The following is a 19,810-nucleotide window of genomic DNA, read 5'->3' as shown; positions in this document are numbered from 1 at the left end:
ATGCATCAGCCATTTCTTCCCTGTATGGATTAGACCAAACTGTCTAACGTCTCTTGAGTTGTTTTCTTGTCTGTAAACTGAAAATTACATCCACCTTACAGAGTTGATGAGAAATAAGCAAGGTATAGTATGCACCTACAGTCCTAGTTACTCAAGAGGCTGAGGCAGGAGGATCTCTTGGGTCCAGGACTTTGTGAAATAAGTGAGCCAATGAATAGAAAGATGGTGACCTGACACCAGGGACATGGTGAAGAGCCTGGGGAACAGCAGCAGCCATGGCTGGAAGTGGAGCATGCTCACCCTCAAATGACTCATCTTTTAATGCACAAACACACAAAAAATGACAAACCAGAAAGGAGTTTTAATAGAATTAGTGGAGATGATTACATATGGCTCTTTCTGCAAACCCCACAACTGGATGGTAGGTCAAGCTGGCTCCTACTGGATTCTGACTTCCAGGCTGAGCCAATCTGTCCCATTCACCTTCAGCAGGCCAGAGTCCTGAGGAGGCCAACCTTCTCAGCTCCTCACTCTAAACCTCCTTTCTAAGCCAAGAGGTTAGAGCAGGACCAGGAAGGGTGGTGCGACTGGCCAGAGGAGATGGTAAGAATACCGCTGGCCATGTCGATCCTTGGGCTCTGTGCCCGCCAGACAATTTTAAGAGCCACTCATGCATACATATGACCTGTGAGGTTTCAGGCAAATACCGGGTGGGTTGAATGGTTCTAGGTCAGAGAACAAGTGTTCACAAATGCTTTGTTTTCAATGAAATCAGACAAATACTTTGAGGCAAGGAGTGACTACCTGACTAATCCATTTACATGGGAGACTCAAACCTGGAACTTTGCAAATACAAACTGTGGGGTGCTAAGGTCTTCTCTTATAGGGAAAGCCAAAGGCCCTGGAACAGAATGCTAGAAAGTCTTTTATTAACCACCTCGGGACAGTAATTTGGGGAAGAGACACACTAACCACCAACAGGCAACAGGAATCAGGGCTCAGAAGTCACACTTTCTCCAGGATTATGAGCAATTGTGGCCACTGGTCAAACATGTCAGCAGCAACAGAGCTGAACAACCTCTGAGTGGGGTGCCGTGAGGGGGCGTGGCCATGAGCAGCACACCTGCCCCTTACCTCCACCCTGGGGGAGTGCTGTGCCCTGCAGGCCCCTCTCAGCCTGGATCTAGCCGTCCGTGGGACCACGGTGCCGGGAGTGTTGGAGAGTTAGGGAGGTCAACTCTGTGTTCCACAGATAATGGGATGAAGTGACGGTTGACAGATAAGGTGTGAGTACAGCATGTGGAGCCGACTCCTCCAGATGTTCTCTTATTAAATTCTTAAGAGCTTAGAGCTGTGAAGTATTGAAACATTCTCAATTTAAAAAAAATAAAATAAAATAAAGAAGGGAGGAAGTGTCAAACACGCACAAGCTCCTGGAGATGCTGACGCTCACTTCGTCCCCAAGTTCATCTTAGAGCTCAAACAAATTCAAGACATGAAGCAGAAACACTAGACTTGTGTCAGGGGCAAAAATTTCTGGTAGTAGCTCTTGGTGACGTCAATCATCAGCTCTTGAGTACATTCTGGAAGCTCCCCTGAGAAGAGTCCTGAGGAAAGACAGACCTGGTCAACCAAGGGGAGCCAGGGAGGCCTACAGTTCTAGGTTTTGTTCAACCCCCTAGAGACCTTTCCTTCAATTTTATCTAAATACTAGGTTTTCCAAATCTTCAGTACTGACAGTATTCCACTGATCATATCTTCTAAATGATATGAATTTGTGAATGTGTGGAAGCAACTATACAGTTCTCCAAAGAAAAAATCAGCCCAGGCAGACGTAGATAGGACATGAGTGCAAGATCCCAAGAGTTAGAGCGTTGCTGATTATTTCAGAGGCTGTTCCAGACCAGGACTTGCCCACTCCCAGGATTCTGGTGTTACTCCCACTGAGCCAGCCTTACTCTTGTCCTTGAGGTAAGAAACTGTCCTGTCTGCAATAAAACTAAGCCCCAAACCCAACAACAGCAGACACGGATAAATCAAGGAAGGGAGGACCACAGAAGGGTCCTCCACAGAAAGACATACAGTAATCACAGGTAGGAACTTGCAGGCACTATACTCAGACAACTGTCTTAAAGGGCACTTTAGAAACAGCTAGCAAAACTTTCAACATTCATATCCTGTGGCGTGACAATCTAAATTATTGTTATTATTATTCTTGTTTTTTTTTTTAATAATGGGATTGAAACCAGGGTCACTCCATACTGAGCTACATCCCTAGACCTTTTTATTTTGAGGCAGAGTCTCACTAAGTTGCCTAGTCTGGCTTTGCAAGGAGAATCGGTCTTTCTTTAAAAACATACAGATATCACATCAAAATTCCAATTTTTAGCTCCTCATACAACATCAGATGATCTGATCAGGCCTGCAGGAAGCAGCTGACAGGCTATGACATCTACCATTTGCTTTGTCTGTCTGGCTCCTGCAGGCACCTGAGTTCTTGGCTCCTGACTCTCATCCTTTCTGGCTGATTTCCCTTTCATTTTGTCCCATGACTCGGTTATATCATGTGCTGCTCTCCAAAAACATGCCAGTTTTCCTGCAACCCTGTGGCTCTGGATTGAAAGATGAAGATAGCCAACAGCGTATCCAGATGGTGGACATTTATCTGTGAAACTACATAAAAGAAATGAGAAGTCCTGACACAGTGCAAACAGAACTGACTCTATCTCTATAAGGGTCTTAAGGGACAGTCAAGGCTTCCCCACTAATCAGCCTGGACATGAGGCCAACCCACCCTCTCTAAGACTGTTTCCTTGTTTATGCAGAGACCTTTAAGTTCCCATGCAGAAATCCTTCATGAGAAGCTGGATATGGTGGCACATGTTTGTAATTCCAGCTACTCCGGAGGCTGAGGCAGGCAGATCGAAAGTTCAAGGCCAGCCTGGGCAACTTGGTGAGACCCTGTCTCAAAATGTAAAATAAAATAAAATGGGTTGGGCTGTGGTTCAGTGGTAGGGCATTTCAAAACCAGTGTTTATTATTTAAATTTGAAGTACCAACCAATGCTTCCCTGTCTTCTGTCATCAAAGTTCAATAACAATAAGAAGCTGGTGCTAAGGAACTTGAATAAGTTTTAAAAGATTAAGATCTTTCTCTGCCAATATCCTTTTCAACTCAGATCAGATGCATGTTGAGCAAACAGTGGGATTCCAATATGGAGAGAGTTACTAAAAAAAAGTCTCGTTTCTTCTCAGCAAAAGCAGAGAAGCGTGACACAGAATGGCCAACTGCCCTACCCAGAGAAACTGAGTGATGATTTTGTACATCTTTGAAATTCATAATCAATGATCTGAGTGATGAGATTTTTTTTTAATTGGAAAAGCAATTAAAACCACCCAGTGGAAGGTATCAAGTACTGCCACATGTCTCTCTTCATAACATATTGCATCTGTCAATCTGTGACGTGCCTCTGTATATGCTTGTGACTTGGTGACTGCACAAGTCAACATGGGGAACAGAGGCTGTCTTGGGTGGCAGGTGTCCGGGGGTTTTCTTCTTCCTTCTGCTTTTTAGTGTCTTCAGAGTTTTCTGGAATGAGCAGGGACTTTGTTTCCTCACGTCTATAATTTGGAACTCTGAGCTCATGAGGGGCTCAGGAGGTCATGCATTTGGTCCTCTCTGGCATCTTAAGAATATTACTGGTCTTACACCATGCTTTATGCTAACTTCTCAGTTTTAGGATTTCTCAACCATTCAGGAAGTATAAATTCAAATTTCCAGCCAATGTGAGAGTAAGCCCATTGTCAAAATTCTCTAAAAAGAAACTTCTTTTTCTAGCCAGAGTCCAGGCCACAAAAGAAATGTATTTTCCATGTCCTGGTGGCAGATTTGTTCTATATCACTCTTTACCTGAAGGAAACCCTTTCAGGGTTATTGGAGGATCTCTCTGCATTATAGGTCCAGGGCTTTCTCCCCTCACCCACCCTGAGTATCATGTCCTAGACCTCCCTGTTATGAAGACAGCATCAGCCTCTGTAATCTCACAGCTTGGGTTTAGTTTTCTCTTCATTTTTCATCCTTAACAATCTCCTTATTTTCTTGTGAACCCAATTATGCATTTAAGAAAGAGAAGTTTGACATATTTTAGATAGCATTTTGAGGTACTAGAAGATTTTTAAGTTTGCTATGTCAACATATTATCAAAGACAGAAACTGCACGCATTACTTTTGGGATAGAAAAATAAAATTAAGCTTTAAAGAGGTTAAAATAAAAATAATCAACACCAAGTTTACCTGGGCAGCCTGAGAAGACAGTGAATGGTGGGACCACAGTTTCTGGAGGTAACACTGTGTTGTCAAGAATTTTGCAGCAGTCTTTCAACACACATCTGCGCCCCTGAAATTAAAATTTTTATTACTAGGAAATAGGTCAGGAAATGGCAGTAAAGATTATCTAGTCAGCTGTGTAGAAGGCGATTCTATATTTTCTCCATTCATGATATTATGTAATAGCCAGGGATAGGAACAAGAGGGCGAGTTGCAATTGCCTGCTTTACGTGGGACCTGAGAAGAAAGGAGTGTGTGTATGTGTGTGTGTACATTTTGGGGGAAGGGTTGTATGTCAGGGACAGTGCATGTCATCTAGGCATTAGAGACTATGAAAACTTTGGTCTTCAAAAACTTCTGTTAGCTAGGGTTGTGGCTCGGTGGCACAGTGCTTGCCTAGCACGTGTGAGGCACTGGGTTCAATTCTCAGCATCACATGTAAACAAATGAATAAAGGTCCATCAATAACTAATAAACATTAAAAAAAAAAAGACTTCTGTTTAATTTTCTCTTGACTTGATTTGGTGGACATCTGTTGTTTTGCTCCCTTTTCTCCTGATAACAGAATCTATATTTTCTTTGGGAACCACCCTGTTCCCATCTCAGTCTATGCACTTCAGCCCACGTGCCAAACTCCAAGTTCCAAGACAGTGACTGATTAGGGAACTGGTCTATCAGCCAGCTAAGTCCAGAACATCAACCTCAGCACTTGAGCTGGGACTAATGGGAATAGAAGTGCTTTCCTCTGGGGCTTCCTGAGGACAGATGGAAGCCAAGAACAGCCATCTTATTGCCATGAATGAAGAACCTGCTCGAGAACTAATTCTCCTGGCATCAATAATTGAAGCCTTGGAACCATCCGGGCACAAAATTAGGATCTACTTCTATATTCTTCATTTACATTAGGCTAATGCATTAGGTTTTGCATCTACCAGTTTTAGGCTTGTTTGTGTGCTCTTCTGTCAATTCCTCCTGGAAAAGTCTTGACAAACTCATTTGTACAGTAAGTTATTCTTTCATTTGTTCTCCCATGGGCAAGTGACAGCTGAGCGTTTGGGATGAACTTTATGCTTCATTTTATCCATTGCTGACATTTTTCAATTCTTCCATGATCCACAACACTTTGAGGGCAAGGAGGAGACTCAGGTGCTTAGTGGGATAAGAGCAGCTTGTGTATACAGTACAAGGCTGTACCTTTGATTACTTACTGAATAAAAGTCATGTTCCCCATAAGCTGTGTTTACATCACCAAGGCACATAAACTCATTTGTGTTCTTATTAGAAAATCTGACACAGTGGAATGCCCGAGAGTATGGAAATTTTAAAAATACCAGGATAATGCTAATCTATCCAGACTTCAGATTTTATCAAAGATTATGAAAGACACCTTTGATTTGGTCATGTCCAAATATTTCCCCTTTATTAAATATCCAAATCAAAATTTTTTTAAAGCTCCAAGGTCTGAATTCCTTATGTGGCTGATTAAGCTGCTCCAGCCGGAGGGACAGTGGCGTTGGCAATACTTGGCAACATCTTCAACTCTGAAGCAAGTTATAAGCATAGCTCTTAACGCTTCCTTGGAAAGTTATTTCCTGTGACTTACCTGCTAGTGCCAATTTCAAAGACATAGCAACTGGCTCTCTCCCCTGATGATCCCCAAATTAACATTAATTCTAAGACTTTTGTCATGGCTAAGCTCCTACTAATTCAGACTAAGCACATGGGGTGCTAAGTGGAAAGAACAGATGTACTGCATAAAGCACTGTATGTCCCAGGGTGGGATCCATGACAAAAGGGCCCTGAACAGTGGAAAGGATCTTTTCCCTGTGTGCCACCAGTCACCAGGTGGCCTGAGGCACCTGCTGTGTTCTCTAGTTGGCCACTCTTCCCACTTAAAGAAATAGTGTTTTACTGGGCTTCAGAAGTATTCTGGAAGCCACAAGAAACATGCAGGTACTTCTTAGGCATGAATGGACTGGTAACAGCTGAAAAGCTAAACTACTTTTTTTTTTTTTGGCAGCACTGGGGATTAAACCCAGGATCTTGGGCATACTACCCACATTCCAGCTCTTTCTTCCTTTGAAAAATTTTGAGAAGGTACTCTACGTTGTACAAACTGGTCTGGAACTTGCAATTCTCCTGCCTCAGCCCCCTGAGTAGCTGGGATTACAGGTATGCAACACCATGCCCAGCGGGAACCACTTCTTTATTCTTCACTGGAGAATTTCCAAGGAAGATTCAAGAGCTGTAACCATGTTGCTTGTGTGACAGCTTCCGAGACATCCTTATGTAAATTGGCATTTCTGAGTCTTGGTTTCCTCACCCATGAAATAATGTAAAACCCAACCTACAGGAATATTGTCAATATAAGAGACAGAAAACATAACACTCACAGGACAATAACAGTGCTTATTAATGCTGCTTGTTAAATTTTTCCTTCAGGCATCTGAATAATTCTGATTAATATCTATAGTTTTGCACATCAAAGCAATGGTTAGATATCACAGGGGACACTCCAGGAAGGAGCTGTGTGTCATGCGGACAGTTAGACTCTAAAAGAGCTTCCACTGCTCTGAGATTCTAGAATTCTAACAATCTTTTTCCTGAGATTATCTAAGAACTGCCAAAGCAAGTCTGTGGATATTAACAATGACTAGGCCATAAGCGGATATACTGTAAAGTGGTGCAAAAAGCAGAGCATATGGTGATAAGCCTAGCACTCCCTAAGCATTAGAAACAGAATCTGCATCTTGACCTTTCAGACACTTTGTTCTGGGAATAAAGGACGGATGACAGGACTAGGTCACTATGGTAATGTTTTTACTTTGTCAAAGAAAACATCAGAAAAACCCAGCTGTGGCTTGGAATGTTAGCTGTTGGCAAACAGGGTGAGTGGAGAGGACAGATTTTATTATCACACTTTCTCTCTTACTTTTCTTTGTAATTTCTATACAATAGCCATATATTTATAGGGCACAGTAGGATACTTTGTGTATATAAATATGTACTAATTAAAACATTTTACCTCCTTATCATTACTTTGGGGTTTTTTTGGTTTTTTTTGGTGCTGGGGATTAAACCCAGGGGTGCTTTACCACTGAGATACATCCCCAGTCCTTTTATTTGCATTTATTTATTTATTGGAACTTGAACCCAGGGTACTAAATTATTGAGGCACACATCCCCCCAGCCCCTTTAAAAATTTAAAAGGTTTTTTTTTTTTTTTTTTTAAATGTGAGACAGGGTCTTGCTAAGTTTCTTAGGGCCTTGCTAAATTGCTGAGGCTGGCCTTGAACTTTCGATCCTCCTGCCTCAGGCTCCCAAGTCTCTGGGGTTACAGGTGTGTGCCACCACACCACCAGGGCTCCTATCACTTCTTTACACATGTGGAGGTTTCAAACTTCTCTCTTCAAGTTCTTCCTAAAATACACAATAAGTCATCTTGAACTGTAGTCACCTTACTGTGTTTCAGAACACAAGAACTTATTCCTTACTATATTTTAGGATGCATTACCCACCCTCTCTCCTCTTACCCTCTCTCCCTTTCCCACCCCCTAGCAGTCCCCATTCTCCTCTCTCCTATTTGGAGATCAACTCCATCTCCCCGCTTTTTTCAATGTCAAGCTGAACCAAGACTTTCTGTGTCTAACACACACTGGGCAATTCCTCTGGAGATGAATGCTGGGCAAAACGACCATGCCCTGGGATCTGCACAAGTCAGGCTGGGTGCTTTTTGCAGCAACATGCTTTTTGCACTGTCCCCCTTTGCTGGGCCCTCGTGGCTTCTGCAGTTTGAACTGCATGGTTTCTACCAGTTGGTTTTTTTCTTTTGGTTCTGGGGAATGAACCCAGGTGTACTTTAATACTCAGTTCATCCCCAGACCTTTTTATTTTGAGAAACAGTCTCACTAAGTCACTGCGGCTGGCCTTGAACTTGTAATCCTCCTGCCTCAGCTTTCAAAGTCCCTGGGATTACAGGTATGCACCACTTTGGCTTTTGCAAGTTGTTTTTGTTCTGTTTTTTTGAAACTTTACAGTTTGAATTTTATCCAAGGCAGAGAGCTGACTCCGTATCATGGGAAACAACCATCAAAAAGATGAAGATGGCCAGGTGCAGTGGCACACACCGGTAATCCCAGCTGCTTAGGAGGTTGAGACAGGAGGATCACGAGTTCAAAGCCAGCCTCAGCAAAAGCTAGGTGCTAAAGCAATTCAGTGAGACCCTGTCTCTACATAAAATAGGGCTGGAGATGTGGCTCAGTGGTTAAGTGCCCCCAAGTTCAATCCCCAGTATCAAAAAAAACAAAAAACCATGAAGATGGTCTTCAGTTTTCCTAGAATCTATTCTAAGACATACATCTAAAATGTAGGAAACATTTTCCCTAAACATTAAGGCAGATAGGCTCTGGTCATTAATATTCTCACCAATTATGTTCTTAGAATCCCCAAAAGAAATCAAGTTTTTCACCTATGAAATAGCAGAAATCCAGACCTTGGCTGGGTGAAATAAACCAACCAACACTTATTCTCCCTGTGGACCAGGGTCCTACAGGTGCTGCTGAGCAGGGAGCCAATTTGTACCCTGCACTACCTGCAGGTCCCCTAGCATTATTGTCATTATGTCATCTGGTGACTCCAACCCTTTTACATGTCATTCCCTTTTTTGGAATGTCCAAGCTCCCCTTATCTTCTGTGCCAGTTTCTACCTGCCCTTCAGGTCCCTTGTCCCCCACTAGGCTATAAGTTCCTTGATTTTTAAAGCAACCAGTAGATTATGTGACAGCACAGCTAATCATATTGCTGTATTTAAATCCTAGATCTACCACTTATTATAACATCTAAGGTCCTCGGTCTTCTCATCTGCAAATAGAGACAATACCAGTACCTAAACACCCTTGGATGATTGAAAGAATAAAGTGAGTGACTAAAGGAAGAGTTTAACACCTTATATTAGAGGTTCTATAAGGTTAGCCATTGTTATTAATGCCTAGAAAAAATTCCAAATCCAGTAAGGAAGACCCAACCTCGGGAAGACTAGAAACTACTACTACCCTGCCTGGTCACAGAAGCAGACTCCCACTGACCTAAGGGATGGAGGCAGAGGGACAAAGCTGCTTAGTTGGCTGAGTCACCATACTCACAATCACACAGTTCTTGCCAACGTGAACGTAAGAACCAATCTGAGCTGCGTTGACCACACAATCTTCCTCGATAAAGACATGGTCCCCGATATGTAAGGGAAAGAATGCAACACTAGAGAAGAAAAAGAAGATGACAAAGAAAGGTCAAGGCAACATACTTTGGTTCAAGGTTTATAGAACTACTGATGATAACTTCAACTTCATCATGTCTCAATGAGACTGTTCTAAGCATCCCCAGGCCATAAAACTCTACCATGTTGAAGATAACGAATGCAGGTGAGACTGGTAGCTCAAGATCAGAAATACTGGGCCAAAGAAATGTGCAAGGAAACAGCATGGCAGAAGAAGCAAGATCCTCAAAGTTAAAAGAGCAGGCAGGAAGGAAGGGGGAAAGCGCTGGGGACTGGTACTGGTCAACCTATATTGTTATATTGTCTGCAGGTACAAATATGTAACAACAAATTCCATCATTCTGTACAACTATAAGGCACCAATAAAAAATGTGGAAAAAAATAAAAGAGCAGGCACCAAATAAAAATGAATGTTCACTCATTTCTGGTTCCTTTGACAATGGCCACTGATGACGTTTTTAGTAATCTGCCCTATGTTTCAGTGAACTGACATCAGGTTCATGCACTATAACTTTTAATCTCCAAGATTCTTAAAATCACCATATCTACTCAGTGCCTATTATGTGCCAGATAGTGAGGATATATGGTAAGCAAAAGACACAATCCTGTCCATGAGGAGTTTACAGTCAAGAGAAGAAGTAAGACTGAAGTAACTGACTAAACAAATAATTAGTTACAACTGTGTAAGTGCTACAGAGACACAATACCAAGTTCTGAGAATATGTAATAAGGAAAAGTCTATAACTTTGCCCAACCAGTGGTCGGGGAAAGCTGAATGGAAAGTAACAGCTGAGCCAAGACCTGAAGGAGGAATGGCAGTCAGCAGGCTCTCTCTAGACTTCCGACCTCATTCCCATTTTCCAGGATTCCTCAAGTGTCATTACCATGATCTGTGATCATATTTATGGGATCATATTTTAAATACTTGGCCCAAATGGATATAAAGTAGCTATCTGCTTACTGGCCTTTTCCAGCCCTGTGTCACGTTGTCAGAAATATTTTGTCAAGGGCTAGTAGCTCTCCTCCATGACTCACAAATCATTTAAATCTTTGTTAATTCATTATTATTTTTAGTCCTTACCCCTGTGCAACAAGGAAATCCTTGATCTCATCAACCTCTAGCAGAGTAGCAGTCACCATAGGAGTCCCCAAAAGGAAACCACAGAGCTTTCTGGTCCTCTTACCCTGCCCTCACTTTAGGTCATTCTGAGCTAATGGGTGAATATTTTCACGTGAATGATTGATAATGGCTCCTTAACCCAATTTCTGTGTGGAGCCCAGAGTTCAATGTCATTATAGGAAATATGGGTTTGCTCCTGCAGGACCTACTCCTAGGTGTTACTGTTAAGGTAGGTGCTCCTTTCTCTTTCCTTCTCTAACTTCTGCCACCTGTTACAGAGCATCACGTTATATGACAGCTATCATATTCTAATATCGTATTATATAGTAGTTGTTTATATAACTGTTTCTACCTCTAGATTTTGAGAACTTTGAGGCAGAAACACTATTTTATCTATTTTTATATAACTAGCTTTATAACCCAATGGCTGGTATAGGAATGGTGCTCAATAAATGCAGGCTGGGGCTGGGGATGTGGCTCAAGCGGTAGCGCACTCGCCTGGCATGCATGCGGCCCGGGTTCGATCCTCAGCACCACATACAAACAAAGATGTTGTGTCCGCCGAAAAACTAAAAAATAAATATTAAAAATTCTCTAAAAATAAATAAATAAATAAATAAATGCAGGCTGATTTACTGGATGAAATATAGGTGATGCCATAACTCAGAATCAGGAAAGCAATTAGCCACGGAGGAGAGATGCAAAGAGAACACCATACCCTGGTTGGTCCTTCTGCTCTGTCTAGGTCCTTTCCTGGATTGTCCTTAATCCTACCGAGGGATCAGGTCAATCCTAACTTGGCCCCACCCTCAGCTATTTGGACCAGGGGTAGGTACTTCACTCAAACTGAGTTAACCACAATCTTTCTCCCAGGAATTTAGAAATAAGATATAAGATCTCTAGTTGACACATGTTGGGAGCTTAAAAGGAAAAGTGATAAGCAAGGGGTCGAGGCAGTATGGTAGTCTCCAAAAGCAAACGGGCCAGATGCAGCCAATCAGACAGAGAAGAAAGGGCGGATGGAGAGAGAGGACAGAAAAGAACAAACAGCATCATCTTGAAGACAGAGAGGGGAGATAGGACAAGTGTGCTGACTGCTGCTGGCTGTCCAGCCACAGGCTCTAGGCCCTTGTGACGCCTGGCTCCTTTTTCTCCTCTTAGGTAGAAGACTCTTAGGTCCTGTCAAATACGCCTCGGTATGTTAAAGCACAACATCCTTTGCTTTGCCAGCTTAAGTGGATTTTGTTTCTGGAATTGGTTAGCATCAGCCAAATTAAAACCACCACCACGAGAGATGTGTTCATTACAGCAAACTCTTACTCAGTGCCCCAAATAGGACAGACCTGCTCCCCACACCATAACTCAACACAAGAACACCACCACCACCAACATCTTGCCCAAGACTGAACCAAGATAATTCAATGACATACCCTTTGCTGAATTTCTTGAATGGTGGCCTTATGACACTACGACTTTTCACAACACAATGGCGTCCAACTCTTACGTTTGCCAGATCCCCTCGGATGATACAGTCATTCATTATGATGGTCTATAAAACAAAGCACATTTTAAAAAATTACCAACATAACCTAAAACAATAAAATGCAAAACCTAACAATTCGAAAAAACAAAACCAAACTAAGCCAAAACAAACAAAAAAAAAACCAGGGCACTGAGAGTTATGCTATGATCTACTGCATCAAATGTTCTGTGACAAGCAGTATGGAGTTCTTATGACACTGACTGCAGAATGACACTGGGATATTCCCAGTATATCACAAACTTTGCCCTAGTTCACCATGAACAGGACTCAGTGAACTCAACGTTTATTGAGAATGTCTACAGGAGAGCACGTGCACCTGTCTTTCTGAATTCACACAGGCCCACCCCACCCGGCCCAAGCCTTGGCTGCCTGCTCAGTGATCATCCTGGCTGCTCCCACTTTTTTCTTATCTCCCAACACTATTGACTACCTACAACTCATGCTCCCAGAGGCGGACTCACTGAAGTCCTGCCCAGCTCCCAATTTCAGAACTCAGACTAAATGCTACAACGCATGGAGTAAAATCTGGTTTCCCCTGAGATTGAGTGGAGAGGCTTAACAACACACCTAGAAATCTAACCTATGGGGATTAATGCTCCATATGTGGCACACAGTAGACATTCTCAAGGGACCAAGCCATGCCGAATTCCACGTGTGAACACAGAACCTTAGGCTTTTCATAGGAGACTGATGAAATCTATAAGGAAATGATGAAATACTTTAAATACAGAATTCAGAGAATTTCCTTTTCATTTGAGAAATATTACCCAGGGGCTGGGGATGTAACTTAGTGGTGGAGTACTTGCCCAGCATGTACAAGGTCCTGGGTAAAATCCCCAGCATTGCCAAAAAACAAACAAACAAGAATTACTCTGGAAGTAGTCTGGAGCCTACAGGTGAGACTGGAAGAAAACTGACCCTTTATATGACTAGAGCAGATCAAGGCAAAAATAGATAATGGGCCTTATTTAAGGTAATAGCTATGTATAAGGAAAGGAGACATAAACAGGAAGTCAATGATTTGGAGGGAGAAGAGGATAAAGGCCACATTAAACAATCCCTTGTAGATATAATAATAAGCTATCTTGAGATACTGGAGAGACTGAATATGGGCTGAGGATTAGATGGCACAGATTGGGTATCTCTTATCTAAATGCTTGGGACCAGAAGAGTTGTGAATGTTTTGGATTTAGGAATATTTGCATAGACTTCACCAGCTAAGCACATCAAATTTGAAAATCCAAAATCTGAAGCTCTGAAATCTGTTTTAAACGTTCAAAAAGTTTCAGATTTCAGAGGATTTGACGTTTGGGATTTTTAGACTAAGGATGTGTAACCTATCATAGGAAAGTGTTGGGGTTTTAATTTTAAAATTACAATAGTAGCACTCTACACATTTTTAAGCCTTTAAATATTAGTGGTATACATTAAAGCATTTACAAATAAAATGCTCAACAGTTTGTAATTTGCTTTAAAATATTCCAGCCTCTTCAACCTGACCCTAGTCAAACAAGGTCTGGATTTAGTGAGTATAGAGATGAAACCCAAACATAAGAATATTGCAAACTGGGGCTGTGGTTATGGCTCAGTGGTGGAGCGCTTGCCTAGCATGCATTAGGCGCTGGGTTCGATCCTCAGCACCACATAAAAATAAAATGAAGATATTGTGTCCACCTAAAACTAAATAAATAAACAAATAAATATAAAAAAAAGAATATTGCAAACTGTAGAAGCTGGTGAACAAATGCATGAGAATTCAATATGCTCTCCTTACTTTTGTACATATCTTAAAAAGTTCTATAACAACACTGTTCAGCTATACAAAAAATGAAATAATAATCTATTAAAATATGCACAAAAAGGTAAGTAAACTATATGACAAGTGGTAAAAGAAAGTTAGCAAGAAGGACTCAATTCCTGATTTCTCACAAGAAGTGAAATGAGAACTAGACATCAGGTTCAAAATAGAAGCAAAGCCAGGGAAGGTGGCACACACCTGTGATCCCAGCAGCTCAGTAGGCCGAGACAGGAGAATTGCAAGTTCAAAGCCAGCCTGAGCAACTGAGGGAGGCTCTAAGCAACTTAGCGAGACCCTGCCTCAAAATTAAAAATAAAAAGGCTGGGGCTGTAGCACAGTGAGTAAGCACTCTGGGTTCAATCTCTGCTACCAAAGAGAGAGACAGAGTGGAGAGGGGTCAATCTCTGCTACAAGTGAGGGGCACAAGATGATGTTCAAATGAAAGTAGGTGGATATAAGGATCTACAGAGAAGAAAGTGATATCAAAACAAACAGTTTATTAAAATAAACAGTAGAAAAGGCAGAAGTAGCAAGTTGGAAGTTTAAGTACTGCACCTGCAAATCTGTTTTATCTCGTCGACACAACATTTAAAAAAAAATCTTTTAAATTAGATGTTATTTGAGTAATGGGACATTTTCATTCTAAACACTCAGATTTCCGATTTCCAATGTCGTTTGGGAAGAAAACCCAGAAGCTCTGGAACAATAACCTCAGCTTCAGCTGAGATTCAGCTGATTGGAATGGCTATCATTCAAGCCTCCAACTCACCAGGCCCTACTTCTCCCTACTATTTTGTTTTGGTATTTGTTTTTGTGGTGCTGGGATTGAAGCCAAGGCATCACACATGCTGGGCAAGCACTCCACCCACCACTGACACTGGCCTGCCTCACTTTCCACTGTTCACACTCTAGCCTCTTCACCCAAGTGACCATTCTCTCACCCTGCAGGCTCTACCACATCTGATATAAAGGAAAACAGACATGCCGGGCACAGTAGCACACACCAGTAATCCCAGCAGCTCAGGAGGCTGAGACAGGAGGACCACAGGTTCAAAGACAGCCTCAGCAACAGTGAGGAGCTAAGCAACTCTCTGAGACCCTGTCTCTAAATAAAATACAAAATAGGGCTGGGGATGTGGCTCAGTGGGCAGTGTCCCTCAATGTTCAATCCCTGGTACCTCCCCACAAAAAAATATACATGACAAAGTTCTGAAATGGAGAGAGGCTGGAAATAAGAATGGATTGTTTACAAAAGCAAAAATTAGTAACAATGTAACTATTCACCAATAGGAGACTAATTAAGTGGAACTGAACACAGTATGAAAATGCACACACCAATGAATCTTACAAATGGAAGCTGAGAACTATGATACTTCGTGTGATTTAAGTGTTTCCTACTATCATTATTATAACTGAGTATAAAAAATGTAAGTCAGGGCTGGGGATGTGGCTCAAGCCGTATCGCGCTTGCCTGGCATGCGTGCGGCCCGGGTTCGAACCTCAGCACCACATACAAACAAAGATGTTGTGTCCGCCAAAAACTAAAAAATAAATATTAAAAATTCTCTCTGTCTGTCTGTCTCTCTCTCTCACCTCTCTCTTTAAAAAAAAATAAAATAAAATAAAGCTTCTGGTGGTAGTTTGGAAAAAGACTTTAAAAAAAAATGTAAGTCATAGGAAACCTAATAAAGTTAAACAATATATATTATTTAAGGACAAATATGTATGAGGTCAATTTCTTTAATATAATATCAATATAATTCAGTAAGTCAGAAAATTCAAGATAGCAGTTTCCTTTCGGAGGGAGGCAGAAGAAAGAGATGGAGAGGAACAAAATATTAGCACGCATTATTATACTTTGATTATGTTTCAGTTCTTCAGTTGGGTGGTAGATTCATAGGTGTAGATTTTTTTTTTTTTTTTTAATTTTTGGTATCAGGGATTGAACCCAGGGCACTCCACCACTGCACACCCTCAGCACTTTTGACTTTTTATTTTGAGACAGAGTCTCACTAAGTTACTTGGGCCTCACTAAGTTGCTGAGGCTGGTCTTGAACTTTCAATCCTCCTGCCTCAACTTCCCAAGCCACTGGAATTAAAGGCACAATTAAAAATTTAAAATTTAACACACTGGGCAATTCTTACGTTTGTAACATGATGTCACACATACTCTTGTGTATGACAAAAAAAAATTACCAAATAAAATATCTTTTAAAAAAAAAAAAGAGGGGCCCTGGGGTTATAGCTCAGTTGGTAGAGTGCTTGCCTCGCTTCTCGCATGCACAAGGTCCTCGGTTTGATCCACAGCACCCCCCCACACACACACACACACAAAAGAAAGGGTACCTCCATAGCCAAAACAATCAAGATGGAGGACTTTTAATTCCTGGTTAAAATATACTACAGAAAATTTAAAAACAAAAACTTATTATAAGGTTACAGTAACTAAAACAATGTAATACTAAGAATAGACGTATAGACTGACCACAAAAAATTGAAGAAATCTAGAAACAAACTCAAACTCTATAACCAACAGATTTTCTAAAAGAGTGCCAAGACTATCTGGTACAGTGGCCCATGCCTGCAATCCCAAAGACTCAGGAGACTGAGGCAGAAAGATTGCAGATTTAAGTCCAGCCCCTATAACTTAGTGAGATTCTGTCTCAAAATAAGGAAACTAGAAAGGGTCGGGAATGTAGCTCAGTGGTAGAGCACAATAGGTTCAATCCCCAGTAACACACACACCCAAAAGAGTGCCAAGACCTTTCAATAAGAAAAGAATGGTGTCTTCAACCAATGGGGTGATACAACTGTATTTCTATAGCCAAAAGAATTAAGCTGGACTCCTCCCACCTTACACTCTATACAAAAATTAACTCAAAATGGACAACCAGTTGTGATAAAACTACAAATCTCTTAGAAGAAAACAACAGTAAAACTTCATGCTCTAGATTTGGCAATGGATTCTTAAATATGACACCAAAAAACACGAGCAACAAAAGAAAAAGTAGATAAACTGGACTTTACCAAAATTAAAAACTGTTAGCTGGGTGTGGTGGCACATGCCTGTAATCCCCACTTCCTGGGAGGCTGAGGCAGGAGAATCATAAGTTTGAGGCCAGCCTCAGCAACTTAACATGGTCCGTAGTAAGTTAGTGAGACCCTGTCTCAAAACAAAAAAAGGGGCTGGGGATATAGCTCAGTTGGTAGAGTGCTTGCCTTGCATACACAAGGCCCTGGGTTCAATCCCCAGCACCAAAAAAAAAAAAAAAAAAGTGGGGGGGGATGTGGTTCAGTACCTTTGAGTTCAATCCCAACTACTCCCCGCAACCAAAAAGAAAAAAAAAATGTTAAGACTTTTATCAAAGGATATTGTCAAGGACACAAATATAAAGAAAACTCCTACAATTCAACAATAAAAAAACAAGACAAATTTTTTTAAATATTTGTTTTTTTAGAAGTAGTTAGACACAATACCTTTATTTTATTTACTTATTTTTATTTGGTGCAAGATCGAACCCAGGGCCTCACACATGCTGGACAAGCACTCTACTACTGAGCCACAACCCCAGCCCCAACAACACAATTTTTTAAATGAGCAAAGGACCAAACAGACTTTTCCCTAAAAAAAAAAAAAAATATACAAATGGCCAATGAGCACATGAAAATACATTTAACATCAGTAATCATAAGGGAAACACAAAACCAAAATGAGATATTACCTCCTACCCAATGGAATGGCTATCATTCAAAAACCAGAAAATGACAAGTGCTGGTGAGGACGTGGAAAAATCAGAATCCTGTACACTGGTGGTAGGAATGTAAGATGGCACAGCCACTGTGAAAAGCAGTTAAGCAATTTCTCAAAAAATTAAACAAAGAATCACCCCTTGACCTTGCAATTCCTCTCCTAGATACACACCCCAAACAGCTGAAGCTAGGTCTCAAACAGATACTTGTACACCAATGTTTACTGCAGCATTATTCACAACAGCCAAAAGGAGAAACAACCCAGTGTCACCCACAGACAAATGGATAAACAAAATGTGGAATATACACTCAATGGAATATTATTCAGATATGAAAAGGGAAAAGATTCTGAGGTGATATAACATAGATAAACCTTGAAAATATTATGCTAAGTGAAATAATCCAGTCCAAAAGGATTCTATCATATGAATTATCTAGAACAGGCAAATTCTTAGAGTCAAGTAGATTAAGTGGCTAGGGGGCAACAGTTCAGTAGTACAGCTCATGTTTAGCATATGTGAGACTCAGTTCAATCCCCACATTAAAAAAAACAAAGAAAGAAAGTAGATGGAGTATACTAAGGTTACCAAAGACTGGGGAGTGGGAAAAATGGGGAGTTAGTCCTTAAAGGGTGCAGAGTTTCTATCTGGGGTGATTAAAAAAAAGTTTTGGAAATAGATAATGATGATGGGATTGTACAACATCATGAATATAATTAATTATATTCATTAATTATATACTTAAAAATAAATAAAATGGGGCTAAGGGTGAAAGGTAGTTAAGCTCAGTGGTAGAGTACTCGACTAGCATGCATGAGGCCCTGGTTTTGATTCCCAGCACAGCAAAATAAATAAATAATAAAAATGGTTAGGATGGCTATTTTTTAATATCTATTTCATCACAAGAAAATAATTCTTCCCTACAGTAATACAAAATGCTTCAGAATTAGCTTAGAGATTTCCAAAAAACCTTCAGATATTTGCTAATGAGTCAGAGGGAGTCAGCTGAATTTTCTAATTCTCTGCAGGAACAGTACATCTAAGCAGGAATTACTAAGCTCTATTTATTTTCCATTAAATCTCATAATATAGTGGGTTTAATGGAGATTAATTGTGTTTCTACTGAACATACTTGTGATTTCTTAATTATAGTTAAGCTTATATTCTCAACTTTTTTTCCCTCTGGAAGTTACAGATGCAACATTTAAAGGGAAGTAAATTTCAATACTGTGTGGCTCATGAGGGGCACAATGACTGTAATCCCAGTGACTTAGCAGGCTGAGGTAGAAAGATTGCAAGTTCAAGACCAGCCTCAGCAATTTAGTGAAGCCCAAAGCAACTGTTTCAAAATAAAAAGGGATGGGGATGTGGCCAGTGGTAAAACTGCATCCCTGGGTTCAATTTCCAGTATGAAAAAAATAAAAACAACAGCAAAAGTCTGTGTGTCTGAGATGACAAGAAATTAACTATGGACTTCAGAGTCTGTGAAGCTTCAATGTATCTTCTGGTATTTTCTCTGGTTTTGAAATGTTCTAATATTCTTCCTAGGTTTATACTAATCCCTTTGCTAATTCAATCTATTTAGATTACAAGATTACAAGACTTTCAGATTCTACTTTACATTTTTCTCATATTTTAATATCTTTCCTATTTCTCACATTAACTTTTTAAAGAGTATATTCTTTTTCACATATACATTTTTTAAAAATTTTTATGTGGTGCTGAGGATTGAACCCAGGGCCTCGAACGTGTGAGGTGAGCCCTTTTTATTTTGAAACAGCAAGTAACAGGGTCACTTGCTCTGTTGCCAGCATTTCACAGACATTAAAAACATTAATTTTATGTTTCAGTTAACATTCAACTATTAATTATCGTTAATCAGATAATTTGGCAAGTTTTACTTTAGTTTCTACCTTAAAATGTTTTATTGCCTATTTATGTTTTGTGTCCAGTGGTTTAGGGCACACTACAATATTGTACAATAATTTTGATTCTGAGTACC

At 40.6% G+C, this 19,810-nt stretch overlaps 1 protein-coding gene across 2 annotated transcripts in view; it reads right to left on the bottom strand.

Moving 5' to 3' along the window:
* Positions 1–341: 341 nt before the first annotated feature.
* The window catches only part of Dctn5 (dynactin subunit 5), a 21,361-nt gene continuing 1,892 nt past the window's right edge, over positions 342–19,810 (bottom strand). Inside the window, exons 3-6 of one of the 2 annotated variants that reach the window (XM_076839945.2) lie at positions 12,149–12,267; positions 9,468–9,579; positions 4,294–4,396; positions 342–1,607 (exon numbers count right to left, since the gene is read on the bottom strand). In XM_076839945.2, coding sequence (XP_076696060.1) covers positions 1,510–1,607; positions 4,294–4,396; positions 9,468–9,579; positions 12,149–12,267 — 432 coding nt within the window. In that variant the 3' untranslated portion in view covers positions 342–1,509. Of the gene's footprint in view, positions 1,608–2,869; positions 2,962–4,293; positions 4,397–9,467; positions 9,580–12,148; positions 12,268–19,810 lie in introns of those variants that run through there. The other variant, XM_076839946.1, reaches the window with a different exon arrangement.

This window comes from Callospermophilus lateralis, chromosome 19 (assembly GCF_048772815.1).
Source record: "Callospermophilus lateralis isolate mCalLat2 chromosome 19, mCalLat2.hap1, whole genome shotgun sequence".
NCBI lineage: Eukaryota > Metazoa > Chordata > Mammalia > Rodentia > Sciuridae > Callospermophilus > Callospermophilus lateralis.
This window is presented reverse-complemented; position numbering and strand designations above follow the sequence as displayed.